Source organism: Heteronotia binoei, chromosome 15, assembly GCF_032191835.1.
Source record: "Heteronotia binoei isolate CCM8104 ecotype False Entrance Well chromosome 15, APGP_CSIRO_Hbin_v1, whole genome shotgun sequence".
NCBI lineage: Eukaryota > Metazoa > Chordata > Lepidosauria > Squamata > Gekkonidae > Heteronotia > Heteronotia binoei.
In genome coordinates, this window is record NC_083237.1 from 45623421 (window position 1) to 45641054 (window position 17634).

Here is a 17634-nt window from a genome sequence, read left to right on the forward strand (position 1 = left end):
ACAAAAAAAGCCCTGTTAATCCATAAAGTTACAGAAGTATTCTTCATGCTCCCAGCTGCCATCCACAATAGCCTATTACCAACAGTCAAGTTCTACAATTCAGCCACATTGTTCCATTTCTCTTGATTAGGACTTGTACCTTGGGATTCCTTAAAACTAAAACGCCCATTCAATGAAACAGTGAAACAAGGCTCAACAAATACTTAGGAGTACAAAAGTGTAAGAGTCCAGTAGCACCTTAAAGACTAACAAAATTTGTGGCAGGGCATGAGCTTTCGTGAGTCACCTGCTCACTTCTTCACAAGTCACGAGACTTCATGCTTGCAGTAAATACCTGGCTGTTTGTTACATAGTCAACTCCTAATCATGTATATAGGAAGAAATCAGCACACGCCTCCCCTATTATTACCAAAAAAACCATTTGTCTTCATTTAGTTAGAACAAAAGGAATATGGCACCTTACCAAGACCCTGACACCTTACCAGAGACCTGCCTGAAATGACCTCAAAGTAAAATAAAATAAAATAAAATCCTAAAATCAACTATGTAAGAAGGAACAATATTAACGCAAGCCAGGCACAGCAAAGCAACATATAACAAGCTTTCAGTGGCCTACAGTGGTATCAACAGAATGGATCTTAGACAAGAAGCAGACCATAAAAACAATTAAAACATATGGAACTCCTCAGTTCAAAGCCTGAGCAGAAAAAAATACTTTAGTCTGGCATGTAATGGAGTGTTAGGTAGTTGCCCAGTGAGCCTCAAGTGAGAGGACATTATAGAGTTGCCAGTCTCCAGGTGGTAGCTGGAGATCTTTTGGAATTACAGCTGGTCTCCAGGTTACAGAGATCAGTTCCTCTGGAGAAAATGGCTACTTTGGAAGGTGGACTCTTCAGCATTATAACCCCACTGAGGTCCATCCGCTCTCCAAACCCTCAGAATCCACCTTCAAAATCTCCAGGTATTTCCCAACCAGTGTTCCCTCTAAGCTGAGTTAGCATGAGCTAGCTCACAGATTTTCAGCTTCCAGATCACACATTTTTGTCTCAGCTCAGGAAAAATGGTGCTAATTTATGCAGTAGCTCACAACTTTAATACCAATAGTTTACAAGGTAGAATTTTTGCTCACAGGACTTTTCAGCTTAGAGGGAACATTGTAACACAGGTATTTCCCGCTCTCAATCTCTGTTTATAAACAAGCCATTTACTTGAGAAGATGTCCATTTTTAGCTACAGGCCACAACATCTCATCGGCTCTGACATTTTCCTACAGCAGCTTGAGCTGGGCAGTTTTGCAAAATGCCACATATCTGAAGCAGATGGTTTACTATCGTTTTCACAGTACATACAGCTACTTCACAGACTCACATACACCTGCATAGACACTTGATGGTTTACGTGTAAGTTTTCCCCTGGAGTGGAGCAAAGAGTGGTTCCCCAAGGCCCACTTGGGGCACAAAAAGTGGTGCTGAGGGAAAAGGCTGAAGTCATTCTCCTATATGCCATAATTGCTTTCAGAACCAGACTCATGTGCATCTAGGAGGCAGAGAACTCTCATCACATATCTGACACAGAGGGGCAAATGTGAGGACTTATCAAGAGGACTGACCCTTACACACAGTCTCAGCTGAGGGTGTCTACAATTTCTGTCAAATAAGCAAAAGTCACTCAGTCCCTCCCTGCACACATTTCTCCACACTAGAGCAGCCAACCTTCCAGGTCTCCCAGAATGACATCTTATCTCTAGACAACACAGATCAGTTCCCAGACTGTACCCCCAAATCTCCAGGAATTTCTCAATCTGTACTACACATATTCACATCTCCTTATCCATGAACTGAGCACTGACTGTATCCCTTGTCTTGTACTCCATGCGAGCTCTCTTCATTTTACAATGAAATCCTATACGTACTATTCTTTGATGTTGTAGGGTTTTTAAATAAGATACCTAACAAATACCTTTTTAAGGAGTGGGAAAAGTGCTACCAGGGACTCTCGGGAAAGTGGATTATGATGTCACAAGCCCCCTAACCCAGTCAGCCAATCAAAGCAAGGTACACTGGATTTCTGTTTGGAATATAAGGAACCCTTTTTCACTGAGTGGCTTCCTTCCTGAGGAGATTGTTGCATATAAAAGCTAATAAGACAAGTATGTTTCCAACAGCAGCTTCCATCCCCCCCCCCCCCACCACCACCACCAAAGCACGCCTGCTAGGAAAAACTCTAATAGCCGTATGCGTGTACAAAAGGATTATTTACATGGTAAAGTCAATCCAAGTGGATTTCTGCACATCGGTCTTGTGAATGCATATTCAGGTTACAATTTGATGTACCCTGGACAAAAAAAATCTCTCTACAGCATTGATTGAACTTGGCAAGTCACAAAACTATTATAAAACTAGTTCGGTACTGATTCAACTATACCAACACCTGGGCATGTACACTAGTGTACTGACATAAGCAAAACTGCGTGTACAAGTAGACAGCCACTTTGATGTGCATTTAGCACTTGTGTGCATGGGGATACCATAAGTATCCATAACCACACACAAACATCCAAAGATGCTGTCCCCCAGCTCTAACAACACAGGTACACATTCCCTGCTAGCAGAACCAAACTTTGAACATACTTCCATGCACATTTGTGCATGAAAATGTTAATACACAGATATTAGTGCACGTCAGAACTAATGGCTGCCTTTCTAACAGGAATTTACCTGTTCCTTTTTGACAAACCCAGTTAACCTGTGCGCACAGACTGAATTTTGCAACGATGCATTCTGCTCCTTAATCTCAGTACTTTTGCGGACGCCTTATCTCAAAGAACAGGGCATGATTTTTATCTCCAATGGCTTTGTCACATCGGATCCCCATTTGCACTTCAAGGCACACCTGCCTATGACCCCGGCACTCTCCATAATCCCTCCCTTTCATGCTTGCACTTCCTAGTCCCCCTTTCATGCTGTCCGAGCATGCCTGCTCCCACCTGCAGCTACACTTACCATGCTTTCTGTCCAACAGATCCTGACATTCACCCACACATGCTTTGCGCACATATGTTTCATGAGAAGGCAGTGCCACCAGAGATGTGAATGATACCTGTTTGTGGTCTCTCCCTCGCTGATCCTACAGCCTCCTCCGGTAGCCAGCAGAACAAGACAACGGCTCCCCATAAAACCTTCAGCGATTCAGGGTGCATCCCTAATTCCCTTTTTTTCTTGGCACTAACTTTCTCTGCTGTGCCTCCTGGGCAGTTTTAGCCACGCAGCTCCCTGAACCCTTTCTTAGCAGTTGTCCCCTCCGGCCTGATAGTGAGGAGCCAGCGAATTCCACAGGGTTCTTGGTCTGTAGCAGAATTTGACTGGCAGAAAATTCAGCATTTGGGGGTTGCAGCAAGGAATTGCCAAAGCTCAGCTGAGCAAGGTTTGGAATAGGGGGAGAGAGGCAAGCAAGGAGGGAGGGAGGGAGAGGAACAGGCAGATCTGCCTGCCCTCTGGTGGCCACTTGGGGACACAGCTGTGTGAAACACAAATACAACCCCGTTCAGTGGACCATTCTTTCACCGCTTTACATTAACAGCACTCACACATGGCATAGTTAGCCAGAGGTTCACTTTGTTTTAAGGCTTGCATGTGTTCAGGCTAGACAAACTGTAGACTCTGGTAAGGGCTTTAATTAAATAATAATTGTGCCATCAAGACAAAACTAGGCTTGCCAGCTCTGGGTCGAGAAATACCTGGAGGTTTTGGAGGTGGAGTCTAAGGAGGGTGGGGTTTGAGGTGAGGAGGGACTCTTATGGGGTATTATGCCATACCCCATTTTCTCTAGCTGATCTCTATTGCCTGGAGATCAATTGTAATTAGAGCTTTTTTTTATCAGGAAGGCACAGGAGCAATGTTCTGGCTGGCCCAGCATCATGGGGTGTGGCCTAATAAGCAAATGAGTTCCTGCTGGGCTTTTTCTATTAAAAGCTCCGTATGAAACAAGAGTGATGTCAGGGGTGTGGCCTAATATTCAAATGAGTTCCTGCTGGCCTTTTTCTACCAAAAAAGTCCTGGTTGTAATCGATGTTCCCTCTAAACTGCAGAGTCTTGTGAGCAAAAATTCTACTTTGTGAGCTAGTGGCATTAAAGTTATGAGCTACCGGCACAAAAGTTGTGAGCTACTGCATAAATTATTGTGCTCTGGGGTCATCCCTCCTGAGCTAAGACAAAAACGTGTGAGCTGGAGGCTAAAAATCTGTGAGCTAGCTCACACTAACTCAGTTTAGAAAGAACACTGGTTGTAATCCCAGAAGATCCCCAGCCACCATCTGGAGATTTGGAAACTGAGGAGGAAGCCAATTGCTTGTCAAGTCGTGACAATGAACCTGCACCAAAAGCTATAAAGCTCATGGCTGTAATTACTAAACCAATAAATGTTATTTATAAATAATCAATAATGTATTTATGTCCCCCCCCCCCAGAATGCAATTACAAAAGGGAAAGCTTTAGCAACTCAAAATACAAAAGATACAAAAGTACTTGAAGGAATTGATATCCTGTGCTGCTGGGGTGAATGTTTTCTTAAAGGGAAAGTTCCAATGCACATAAATTTCTAAAAACTCACAGTCTAGAGCAGGGGTGGGGAACAGTGATGCTCCAGATTTTTTTTTTGCCTACAACTCCCATCAGCCCCAGCCATTGGCCATGCTGGCTGGGGCTGATGGAAGTTGTAGGCAAAAAAAATATCTGGAGAGCCATTGTTTCCCACCCCTGGTCTATAGTATAATCTCCGTTCCTTCAAATCAAGTACCTAATTCCTAGAGTATAATCTCAATTCAGAGGTTTAGTGCATCTGAATGTGGAGGTTCCCCTCTGTCACCATGGCTCGTAGCAACAGACCAATCCTCCATGAATCTATCTAATTCCCTTTTAAAGCTTTTTATTCTTGTGGCCACCACTACATCCTCTGGCAGCGAATTCGACATTTTAATCACTCCCTGTGTAGAGCAGTATTTCCTTTTATCTCTCCTGAACCTACTGCACATCAGTGTCATTGGATGCCCCCAAGTTCTAGTCTTTTGGGAGAGGGAGAAAACGTCTCTTTGTCAACTCTCTCCACCCCATGCATAATTGTATAAACCTCTATAATGCACACACACACCCCGCCCCATCTCTCTTTTCTAAACTGAAAAGTGAAGCATCAAGGCTAATTCTTTCCCACTTTTGTATTTTGGAAACTCGCCTTGACCAGCTATAGTCTCATTACAGGATGCACAGTCCCTGGGTAGGGTCCAGGACTACTGTGAGAACCGCTGATCAGGTGTGTGCTTTCAGGTTCTCAGCTATGAACATAATTCTCAGTTCTGCAGGACCCATTCTGAATTGGGATCACAGCACAAGGGGAGAGGCTGTGTTTATGCCTTACCTCTGTGCATGGCCTTTTTTGAGCAGGAATGGACAGGAATGCAGTTCCAGCTGGCTTGGCACCAGGGGGTGTGGCCTTCTATGCAAATGAGCTTCTGCTGGGCTTTTTCTACAAAAAAGGCCCTGCCTCTGCGCCTTTTTCATCCCAAAATAACCTACAGGGCAAGGGTGGCCAAAGTTGAGCCACAGAGAATAAGCAGCAGATATTTGAGAGCCACAAGTCATGAACATCAGATGTCTGAGAGCCACAAGGAAGGAAGGAAGATAGGGCAAGAGAGAGGTGGAAAGAAAGCATCTTACACTTTAAATGCATTCTCCAAGCTGCTGGCTAGCTTGGCTGGGAGAAATGATTTAAAGAGACAAATGCCTTCTCCAAGCCATCCGATGGAGCAATGAGGGCTTTGAAAGCCACACAATATGTGCAAAAGAGCCACATATGGCTCCCGAGCCACAGTTTGGCCACCCATGCCCCAAGGAATGCTATGGGGAAAACTTCATGCATCCTATCAGTACACAGTGAGAACTCAACAAAGCAAACAGCGCCTGTCCCCTGGTCTGTTTCAAGTTGACCAAGGCATCTGAGAGGAAGCCGAACTAGTCTTCATCCGAATCAGGCCTTTGTACCTGGGAATTGTGTTCTCAGTGGGGGGGAACTCTCTTGCACATGTGGGTCATGCAGGGGGCCCTGGGGACACCTAGGCTAAGTCCTAGGTCTCCAGTCCTAGGGATGCCAGCGTTCAGGTGTGACCTGGGGATTCCCCATAATCTCCAGACTTAGGGATCAGTTCCTTGAGAGAAAATGGATTATTTGCAGGAGGCGGGGGGTGGACTCTATGGCATTACACCCAAGAGGTTCCTGTCCTCTCCAGGCTTCACCCCAAAATCTCCAGGAGTTTCCTAACCTGGAGCTGGTAACCCTTATCCACCCATCCCCCACTAATGGCCAGGGGGGACCTGGCAACCCTACTAGAGTGGCATTCTTGCCTGATGATTGGCACATCCAAAGAATGCAGGCTTCTCCAAGCAAGGTGAGTGAGCTTGCTCAGGACAGCTGGCTTTAATTTGTAGTTATTGAACCGCTGTATGCAGATTCCTCTGGGTTCCTTTGCTACAAAGAAGCATAGCCCACTGGAATGGGCTCTCTCATTTCCCTAAGGGCAGACCTTGTGTCTGTCCAAGTAAACCTGCTTCAAGACTATCATTTCCTAAGGCACATGGTTCTGCTTTCCCATACACGCTTTAATTAATGGGCTATTTATTATAGTTTGATTGCCTCTCCCATCGAAGGTCATTAGAGGAACAGTAACGTTTTCAGTTTACACCAAACTAGTTCATCACTCACCCTTAGCTATACTCATGCAAACTGTCACAAGTTTTTGCAGTGTCTTTGTCTATCCAAGGGAAAGCCATCAAGCCTCTCCCAACACATTGTTTTACCCCCCAAAAGCCTCTCCCAACATTGTTTTATCCCCAAAAAGCTAATTTTAGCATTGTGTTAGGGGCAGGGCTTTTTTTGAGCCGGAACACACAGGAACACAGTTCCACAGGGCTTGACCAGAGCTCCGGATCAAAAAAAGGACTCTGGAAAGGGACAGCACTAGGCAGCCATGTGCTCCCTGAGAGCATGCTCCACCCTCTCTGCCACCTCCAGCCTCCAATGGGCTTGCAAAAAGAGCAAGAGACACAGAACTGCCCACGAAAGCCCACTACTGGGAGAAGCTGGGGCTGCCGCTGTCCACTCCACTGCACGTGGCTCTCTCTCTCCAGTCGTGTTGGAGGGGGGCAAAACAAGGTCTCTCACTGGGCTGTGTGAGAACACACAACCATAAAATCCAGCTTTGTATAATTTTTTATTCTAAAAAAAAAAAAAAAGCCCATTAGGGGCACGTATGTCAGACTGTCCCAGGGTCAATTTTTCCTGTAACTAGACATGCTCCACTCTGCCCCTAACACAGACATCCTGTAACTAGACATGCTCGACTCTATGGAGTAGGTGGATGTTCTCAGTGCTAAACATTTCACCCCTGTTAGTTTGCTCATGGGCTGCTTCTTGCTTCTCTCCAGAAAATGCTGGCTGGTTCTCTCATTGATTTCCACAGACCTTGATCCCCAGGACCTGGTAAATATCACCTTCCGCAAATCGCTTTCTTCACTACTCCCTTTTTATTTTCTTCTTAGTTCTTTTGTGTGTTTTCTCCCATGTATGTATGATTGCTCTTATTCTTTTTATAACAGAACACCTTTTCTGTAGTACTACAGTCTGTTTATCTGAGAATTCTCAAGGAACAATCCCCATAAGCATTGGTGGAGATCCTCTAGTTACCCCCCTCTTGCTAGTCTCCAATTTTGCTAATTCCCCCAATTAATTTAAAGGTAAAGGTAGTACCCTATGCAAGCACCAGTCATTTCCGACTCTGGGGTGACGTTGCTTTCACGTTTTCATGGCAGACTTTTTACAGGATGGTTTGCCATTGCCTTCCCCGGTCATCTACACTTTCCTCCCAGCAAGCTGGGTACTCAATTAACCAACCTCAGAAGGATGGAAGGCTGAGCCAACCTGAAGCTGGCTACCTGAACTCAGCTTCCATCGGGATCAAACTCATGTTGTGAGCAGAGCTTAGGACTGCGGTACTGCAGCTTTACCACTCTGCACCACAGGGCTCGTACTGATTAATTTGGAGGCCCCCAATTTGGATAACGGCACAGATCACCATCAGTGGTACCACATGAGCTTACTGCTCCCCAACTCTTGATAGATTGCTCCCCCACTGCTTCCTTAATACAGCCATTTGTTAACATCCTCTTATTTAAGCCTATGCTTATTTAAGCATTCTTGATTTCAGATTATGGTTTCAGGTAACCATACTAACTGTAATCTGTGTGGATTGAGACAACTGGCTATAATTAAGCCATAGTTTCTTGATATATGGTCCATCATATCAGACTCAGAGTCCCTTGCGTAGTGCAGACGGCCAAGTGCTCCTCACAGACAAGGCATCCATATTGAACCGGTGGTCGGAGTATTTACAGGTTCTCTTCAGTGCCAACCGCGTAGTTCAAGATTCAGCAATTCACCTCACCCCACTTCAACCAGTGAAAACAGAGTTGGATGAGATCCCCACTCTAGAAGAGACTGTTAAAGCCATCAAGCAACTGAAAAGTGGCAAGGCAGCAGGAATTGATGGAATTCCACCAGAGATCTGGAAGCATGGGGGCACAGTACTACATCGCTCACTTCACAAAGTACTTGTCACCTGCTGGGAACAAGGCAAATTACCACGGGACTTTCGCGATGCAATCATCATCACCCTATACAAGAACAAAGGGGAAAAGTCAGACTGCTCCAACTACCGGGGGATAACCCTGCTCTCCATCGCAGGCAAAATCCTTGCCAGAATACTCCTGAACAGACTGGTGCCCGCCATTGCAGAAGAACTCCTCCCAGAGAGCCAGTGCGGCTTCAGAGCTAACAGGAGCACCACCGACATGGTATTTGTTCTCAGGCAGCTCCAAGAGAAATGCAGGGAACAGAACAAGGCTCTGTATGTGACTTTTGTCGACCTTACCAAAGCTTTCGATACCGTTAGCAGGAAAAGCCTGTGGCAAATCTTGGAACGTTTAGGATGTCCCCCAAGGTTCCTCAGCATGATCATCCAGCTACACGAAGACCAGCGAGGCCAAGTCAGACACTGCAACGACCTCTCAGAGACCTTCCCAATAGGCACAGGTGTAAAGCAAGGCTGCGTTCTCGCGCCAACTCTCTTTACGATCTTCTTTAGCATGATGCTTCAAAGAGCCGCAGTAGATCTAGATGATGACAATGGTGTCTACATCCGCTATCGCACCGATGGTAGCCTGTTCAACCTGAGGCGACTAAAGGCTCACTCCAAGACAATGGAAAAACTCATCCGAGAGCTACTGTTTGCTGATGATGCTGCACTCGTCTCCCACTCGGTATCAGCTCTGCAGCATATGACGTCCTGCTTTGCAGAGGCTGCCAAGCTATTCGGCCTAGAAGTTAGTCTGAAGAAGACAGAAGTTCTCCACCAGCCTGCACCCCAGGAAGATTATCACCCTCCCTGCATCACTGTGGGTGAATCAGTTCTGAAGACAGCCCAGCAATTCAGCTACCTGGGGTGCATCATCTCCTCAGATGCTAAGATCGACAAGGAGATTGACAACAGGCTGGCAAAGGCAAACCGTGCCTTTGGCCGACTGCACAAAAGAGTGTGGAGCAACAAGCATCTGAAAAAAGGCACAAAGATCAATGTTTACAAAGCGGTTGTGATGACAACCCTCATCTACGGCTCCGAATCGTGGGTTTTATACCGTCATCACCTGCGACTCCTCGAGTGCTTTCATCAGCGCTGCCTTCGCACCATCCTCAACATCCACTGGAGTGACTTTGTGACCAACACTGAAGTTCTCAAGCGGGCGGAGGTTACCAGCATCGAGGCACTGCTGTTGAAGACGCAGCTGCGCTGGGCAGGGCATATTTCTAGGATGGAAAACCACCGCCTTCCCAAGATTGCCCTGTATGGCGAACTCTCCACCAGCCATCGAAATAGAGGGGCACCAAAGAAGAGGTACAAGGACTCCTTGAAGAAATCCCTTGGCACCTGTCGCATCAACCATCACCAGTGGTCTGACCTAGCCTCAGATCGCAAAGCATGGAGGCACACCATCCACCAGGCTGTCTCTTCTTTTGAGAATGCACGCATAGCTGGTCTTGAGGACAAAAGGAGATTGAGGAAGAATCGCACTGCTACAGCACCAACCCTAAATCAGACTTTTCCCTGCAGCCACTGTGGCCGGACCTGCCTGTCCCGCATTGGTCTTGTCAGCCACCAGCGAGCCTGCAGCAGACGTGGACTATTGCACCCTTCTTAAATCTTCGTTCGCGAAGCCAAGCCGAGAGAGAGAGTTTCTTGATAAAGCCATCTGAACACAGCCTAACTGTGGTTAACGGTTGTGGAATTAGGACTAGATTGAGCCTCAGTCATTTGCCTGTGCTAAATATGTTATTTCAAGTTCTATAGTAATTGGACTCTATTGTTGACTTTGGTTCTGTTTCCCAGGAGACATTAGGACACTCAGGTGATATGACCTTCCTGGTACAAATAATGCTATACATGTCTTTTTCCTCACATGACTTTTGGAATGTTTATATACTATCAAATTCTAAATTGGTAAGAGTATCAGAACCTAGATTCCTGGGACTAAACCATGACTCTCTGAGTCAACCTAACTTAACCCTGTTTTCCTTGGCTTTCTTGACCTTGAGAGGTAGAGAAAAGGGTTGAGTTCTTTGTGTATGTCATTCTGATTGTCGCAAAGTTGATTGTCAATTATATTAGCTCCTATGGATGGGAAACAGTATTTCATGTGTGCATTTATTCTTGTTCCCTGTTGTTCTGACCAACCGACCACTTTCTTTATAAAACTACAGTGCACAATGTTTATTGAATTTTGATTAATGATGCATACCAGATTCTTGTATGTTTTAATTAATTTACATTTGGGATTGAAGTTAAATAAGAGGCTTTTTTGAACAACTGTCTTTCTTTCTTGATGCAGTCGAGAAACCAGCTTGTCTCCCTCCCCAAATGAATACAGTGAAGATGGAAGTGCATGAAAACTTTCCTGCATTCCTCATTTCCCCAACATTAACTCCAAACCACAGTTCCAAAGCCTAACTAACCATAGTTAGCAGAATAGCCTGTGCTCACACTCACCACCATAGCTAGCTTAATTGAGTCATTGTTTCACTTTATGTTTAAACTGACCCATAAACTGCAAGTTTCCCCCCACCCTTCATTAAGTGATTTATTGTTTTCTGCAAAAGGTCTATAATAATAATAAAAAAGGATCTGTCTGACTGCCTGTGGTTGTCATAACTTCTCAGGAAATAAGGCTCCAACCTCAAAATGGGCCACTGTCAAATGTGAAGGAAGTCAGGGCCTCCTGGCACAATTTAGCTCCCCAACTTAATTCTGCAATAGAAGCAAAAGTTTACTCACAAGATGACGGAAAGGGCAGGCAGCACAGATGGGGAGGATGGAAAATATCCCCTCTGTGATAAAATCAAGGGAGTTTAACAACTTTCTTAGTTTATCAGGGACTGTGTGGTATACTATTGCTTAAAATGCCAGACTAAGACTAGGGAGATTCAGGTTCGAATCACTGCTCTGCCACAGAAGGTTGCTGGCTGACTTCGGGCCAGTCATACAGTCTCAGTCAGATGCACCTCACAAGACTGTTGTAAGGATAAAAAAGGAGGAGAGGACAGGAGAGGAGAGGCTTTTGTTCCCCACTGGGGAGAAAGGGAGCACAGACAGAGATATCTGCTCCTTTTAAAAACAGAGAGGGGTTAAGGAGGGTTTAGCGCTTAGAGCATCTAACTAAGATCTGGGAGACTCAGGTTTGAATCCCATCTCTCCCAGAGAAGCTTTCTGGGTGAACCTAGGCCATTCACACCCTCTCACCCCTTACTTACCTCACAGGATGGAGGTTGTTTGAGGATGAAATGGAAGACAGGAGAATGAGGTGAACAGCTCTGGATCCCCCCAGAGGGCGAAGGTCAGGTCTGACCTTTGTCCTAAATCTAACTTTGCCTACAGCTAATTAACAAAAGATTGCTGCTCATCAGATATTGGTCATCAGAAGATTGCTGCTCATCAGATATTGCTGCAACTCTTTTTAGCAGGAGTCAGAATTGCTCATTCAGTGTTCAAGCTACTGCTAAGCGTTGGGAGTGCAGTGAGCTATGGGGCTGGTGCTTCTAGTAAACAAATTCTACAAACTCTGTGTCACCTTGCACCCTCTTCCACAACTCAGTCCATCAGCAACCAAAGAAGGAAGGGAAGATAAAAAGAGTTGCATCCGTAGCCACCTGAGTAAAGAAGGGTTTTGTTTTGTTTTGAGGGTGAGAGACAGGGATTTGGATCCAGCTAGGACTTCTTTTTTAGCAGGAACACACAGGAACACAGTTCTGACAGGCTTGGTATCAGGGGGTGTGGCCTAACATGCAAATGGGTTCCTTTCCCACAAAAAAAACCTGTATAAAACAATGGGGATGTCAGGGGTATAGCCTAATATGCAAATGAGTTCCTGCTGGGCTTTTTCTATCCAAAAAGCCCTGGATCCAGCTAAACAAGAAGCGAAGAAGGTGAAGCATGACTGCTCAGAGTAGTACAAGAAATCTTGCCAGGTGGAGGGGAAGGTCTCAGGAATGCCTTGTCTGTTGCATGCGATTTTCGCCCTTATACAATGATTTAACATACAGCTAACCCAGTCATCCAGAAAGGGAGGAATATTAAATTTCCAGTGCTGTGTTTGGCCACCAAGACTGCCCTTTGACTCCATAATTTGGGAAGTGCCTATCGAGGTATATTGGCCAGGATTTAGGGTTGCTCCACCCCCAAAGAGCACCAGCATGCCACAACATGCCCAGTGTGATGACATCACCCAGAAGTGACGTTATCGAACTGGACACATTGGAGGGAGACACTCTAGCATTTGGGGAAAAACTCTATGATAATCCAAAGAACATCCCCCACTGGGAGCCAGGTAAGACCCGGCAACCCTACCTAATTGCCAGCCTCCAAGTGATGCTTGAAAATATCCTGGAATTACAACTGATCTCCAGACTTCAGTTCCCCTGGAGAAAATGGCTGCTTTGGAGGGTGGACTCCAAGACAGTAAACCCTGCTGAAGTCTCTTCCCTCTCCAAACCCTGCCTTCCTGTAATTTAGTGGGTTCAATGCATAGAGGAGATGTGGTTGCAGTGATCATAGCTCTTTATTGCAGGGGTGGCCAACGGTAGCTCTCCAGATGTTTCTTGCCTGCAATTCCTATCAGCCCCAGCCATTGGCCATGCTGGCTGGGGCTGATGAGAGTTGTAGGCAAAAAACATCTGGAAAGCTACCGCTGGCCACTCCTGCTTTATTGGGTTACAGCATGGTAACTAGTAGCTAAAGAAGACTGCCTAACAGGGCCAGTGGGGCTAACTATATACAGTCCTGGGTTCCCATGCTAGAACGCCATTGGATCGTTTGAACCAGCAGAGGGCTTCTGATTGGACCAGGGCAGTAGGGATTTAGATCCTACTGCCCATTCTTCTAGAGTCCCCAAGCTCAGTCCTCAAGGCTCCAATGAGCCAGGCAGGAACACTGGTAAGGGAACGTAAGCATGAGTCTGTATACACAACACCTCCCCAGGCTCCACCCTAAAATCTCAAAGAATTTCTCAGCCTTTGCTCTTTCTACAGAGCTTTCAGTGTGACACGTTACCTATGTCTTGGTCTGAAGGCTGCTCTTCTAATTGTATGGATATCGCATTGCCCAAACAAAGAGCAGGAACTTGCACTGGGCTGCGTGATACACACCTCCTTGCCCACACAATGAAGCTACTGAAGTGATTAGATTGTTGAACAAGCATCTGGGAGACCAGGCTATGAAGCCACAAAGTTTACTGAGTCACTTTGGACTGTCAATCTAAACCTGCCTCCCTGGTCTATTGTGAAGATCAAATGGAGGGGGAAGGACTATGATTGCCAATCAGAACTCCCTGGAAGAAGAGTGAGATGGAACAAAGACAATAGGGTATCTATTGCTAAGGTAATTGCCATGTGGGTGGGCCGAGTGGGAGGTTCACCTGTTTATATTCTCTTTGATGCAATGAGTCACAGTTTGAGGGCCTTTTGGTGAATTACCTTACCTGAACGAATTGTAGAAAGTTCTGTGCAATACTCTAACCCACAAAATGAAATGCTGAAACAGCTAGCTAGATGCTATATCCATGGGTCAGGAACATTTTGCGCTTCAAGAATCAAGCTATATCAAAATTCAGAAACCAATTAAGAGTTCATTGGCCTAACTGAAAATATACAATTCAACATTACTGATGTTATTATCAGGGTTTTTTGTAGCAGGAACTCCTTTGCATATTAGGCTACACCCCCCTGATGCCGCCAATCCTCCAAGAGCTTACAGGGCCTACTGTAAGCTCCTGGAGGATTAGCTACATCAGGGGTGTGTGGCCTAATATGCAAAGAAGTTCCTGCTACAAAAAAATTATATGGCAGTGTGAGTAGTATAGCCAGGAGATCCTTAGATTGTCTGGCAGCCAGTTCTACCTCTTTTAGTGTTATGCACCACTAGATGGTGAGCTAGACTTGTTTTTAACACAAGCAACGTTTCAAAAGTTGTTTGCCATTGCCTGCCTCTGTGTCACACCCCTGGTATTCCTTAGAGGTTTCCCATCCAAATATTAGCCAGCGCAAATCCTGTACATAGTTTCTGAGATCTGACTAGATTGGGCTATCCAGGTCATTGCCTGCCTCTGCACTACAACCCTGGATGGTGTGAGGAACTTGGCAGCAACTCGTGAGTAGAGATGTCAATCCCTCGCTTCAGAGTCGCCAGAAAGGCGGGGAGGGGAGGGAATTGTCTGCTGGGCACTTCATTATTCCCTATGTAGAGATTGATTCTCATAGAGTATAATGGTGAATTGATCTGGAGGTATCGAGGGCTCTGGGGGAGCTATTTTTTGAGGTAGAGGCACCAAATTTTCAGTATAGCATCTAGTTCCTCTCCTCAAAATACCCCCCAAGTTTCAAAATGATTCGACCAGGGAGTCCAATTCTATGAGCCCCAAAAGAAGGTGCCCCTATCCTTCATTATTTCCTATGGAAGGAAGACATTTAAAAAGGTGTGCTGTCCCTTTAAATGGGATGGCCAGAACTCCCTTGGAGTTCAATTATGCTTGTCACACCCTTGCTCCTGGCTTCGCCCCCAAAGTTCCCAGATATTTCTTGAATTGGACTTGGCAACCCTAGTTATTAGCTACACTTCTTTACAATTTCCTTTTCTGGAAAGTATATCTATGAAGTCTTGCAGTCTCAAAAATATCTGCCTATCATTCCTTTCACAAGCTACTTATTCCAACATCCCCTCCTGACTAGCCTTCCAATATGCCTTCACTGAAAGAGTTCACTTTCTTTCTTAAAAGAACCAAATTTGCCTCTAGAGCCACAGATGCTATATCTTTTTGGCCAGATGTAGTCACTTAACAACCTCACACATTCCTGGGACTGGGCCTTCTCAGTCATGGCACCCAGAGAGACTTGCCTGTCCCCTTCTGCCACCATCTTCTGTCAGCAAGTGAAGACTCGTTTTGCTTGGCATTCCCTCAGCAATCCCTTCTTCCTGACTGATGTTTTGATTTCTGATTTTACATCTTTGTACATATTTTACACCTGTTTTTCATTTGCTTGAATGATGAGTTGAGGAAATTCATTTTAATGGTATTAAAATGTGGTATAATACATTTTTAAATTGTTAGCAGCCATGGGGGGTGGGACACCTTGCGAAGGCAGAAAGGTGAAATATGAATACTTATTTACAAAATGTGTGGTTATTTTAAGCTAGTCTAGGGTTAGGAAAAAATACTGCTGCACCTAATTATATTTATTTTCTGAAGAAGTGAGCAGTGACTCATGAAAGCTCCTAGCCTAATTATTTGTTAGGTGCTGCTGTTACTCTTTTCTACTGGTACAGAGAGACTAACACAGCTACCTGTCTCGATTCTAATTTACTACAAGCCACACGCTCTAAATAATGCACTTTCAGTGCACTTTCCAACTGGATCTCACTGTGTGAACTGGCAAGATCCAGTTGGAAAGTGCATTTAAAGTAGATTGAAAGTGCATTATTTAGTATATATGATCAAAGCCAGAGATATAAATTCTGGGACTGAATCCCAGCATACTTTAAGCTCTGATTGGGCACTCTGCTATATTAAAAAGGTAAAGGTAGTCCCCTGTGTAAGCACCAGTCGTTTCTGACTCTGGAGTGACGTCGCATCATGATGTTTTCACAGCAGACTTTTTTACAGGATGGTTTGCCATTGCCTTCCCCAATCATCTACACTTCCCCCCCAGCAAGCTGGGTACTCATTTTACCGACCTTGGAAGGATGGACCTGTGCTAAGTCTAAAAGGCAGCCAAGTATGCCGTAGGTGAGCATGATTCATACTGTGGGCATAATTTGATGTCCAGGTACTTGTCAGCTCAGAAGGTGCTTCTAACTTGCAGCACCACCGTTAATCTCTGCAAAGAAAAGGGTCATGAGAACATTTGCTTTTTCCCATGGCTACCCATGTAGAGGCTGTGATATAAACTCAAAATATCCTGGCAGAGAAAAGATCTGGGGCAGGCCTGATCTACAAGGCTTTCAACAATTCATAACAACACAAAGGTGGAACTTGTAGAAGTGGGGATTCAAAGTGGCTTACATCATTCTCCTGTCCTGCATCTTATCTCCACAATAATCCTATGAAGTAGGTAAGGGTGAGAGAGAATGGCCCAAGGCTACCCAGCAAGCTTTTATGGCAGATGGGGAATTCAAAACAGAGTCTCCCAGATCCTAGTCCAGGAGTGGCCAAACCTGCTTACACAGAATAAACATCAGATGTTTGAGAGAAGACAGGCAGGGCAAATAGATGGGGGAAGGAGGATGGGAAAGAAGCAATTTTAACTGCATTCTTCAAGCCGCAGGCTGGTTTGGCAAAGTGATTTAAAGACAGAAATGCCTTCTCTAAGGCGGCCAATGGGGGATTCAAGAACCACACAATAGGTGTGAAAGAGCCACATGTGGCTCCCAAGCTTCAGTTTGGCTATTCCTGTCCTAGCCTGACACTCTACACCACTCTGGCTGTCTATGGCTACTGGAGATACATAGGTATAGGAGTTTAATATTGGTCAGATCCAACCAGATTTTTCTGGTGATGAAAAAGGGAAAGTGGGTTGTTGTTCCTTTGACCACTCCCTAAAAAGGCTCTTCTGGGAATTATGGGATCTGCATGTACAAAAGCTGAGTAGGATAGCAGCTGTAACAGTAAGAAGGAGAATTGAGCAAGACTGAGTGAAAAACTTGGCTGGATCCAACGGAAGTCATTTTTGTTAGCAGAATGGAAGTTCTCTGCCGGCTGACTGCAAGCTTCTGATATCCCCAAAATGCTGTTCCTGACAGACACAGTGGCCCCTTCTCTAGAACACAGGAGAGAGGAACCAGAACGCCCCCCCACCCCCGCACCTCACCTTTTGTTAGCAGAAATCATTTCTGTCACTTATCAGATTATGTAGTCAAAAGAACTGTAGCAAGGGCTACCCCCTCGGACAGGTTTTGCTTGCAGAATAAAAGGTAGTAAAATGATAAGGCACAAC

At 45.3% G+C, this 17634-nt stretch overlaps 1 protein-coding gene across 3 annotated transcripts in view; it reads right to left on the minus strand.

The window, feature by feature from the left end:
- Positions 1-3415, minus strand: part of PLXDC1 (plexin domain containing 1) — a 95214-nt gene extending 91799 nt beyond the window's left edge. For all 3 annotated transcript variants that reach the window (XM_060256407.1, XM_060256408.1, XM_060256406.1), the window contains exon 1: positions 3100-3415. In XM_060256407.1, coding sequence (XP_060112390.1) covers positions 3100-3199 — 100 coding nt within the window. In that variant the 5' untranslated portion in view covers positions 3200-3415. The remainder of the gene's footprint in view (positions 1-3099) is intronic.
- Between the last annotated feature and the right edge of the window lie 14219 nt (positions 3416-17634).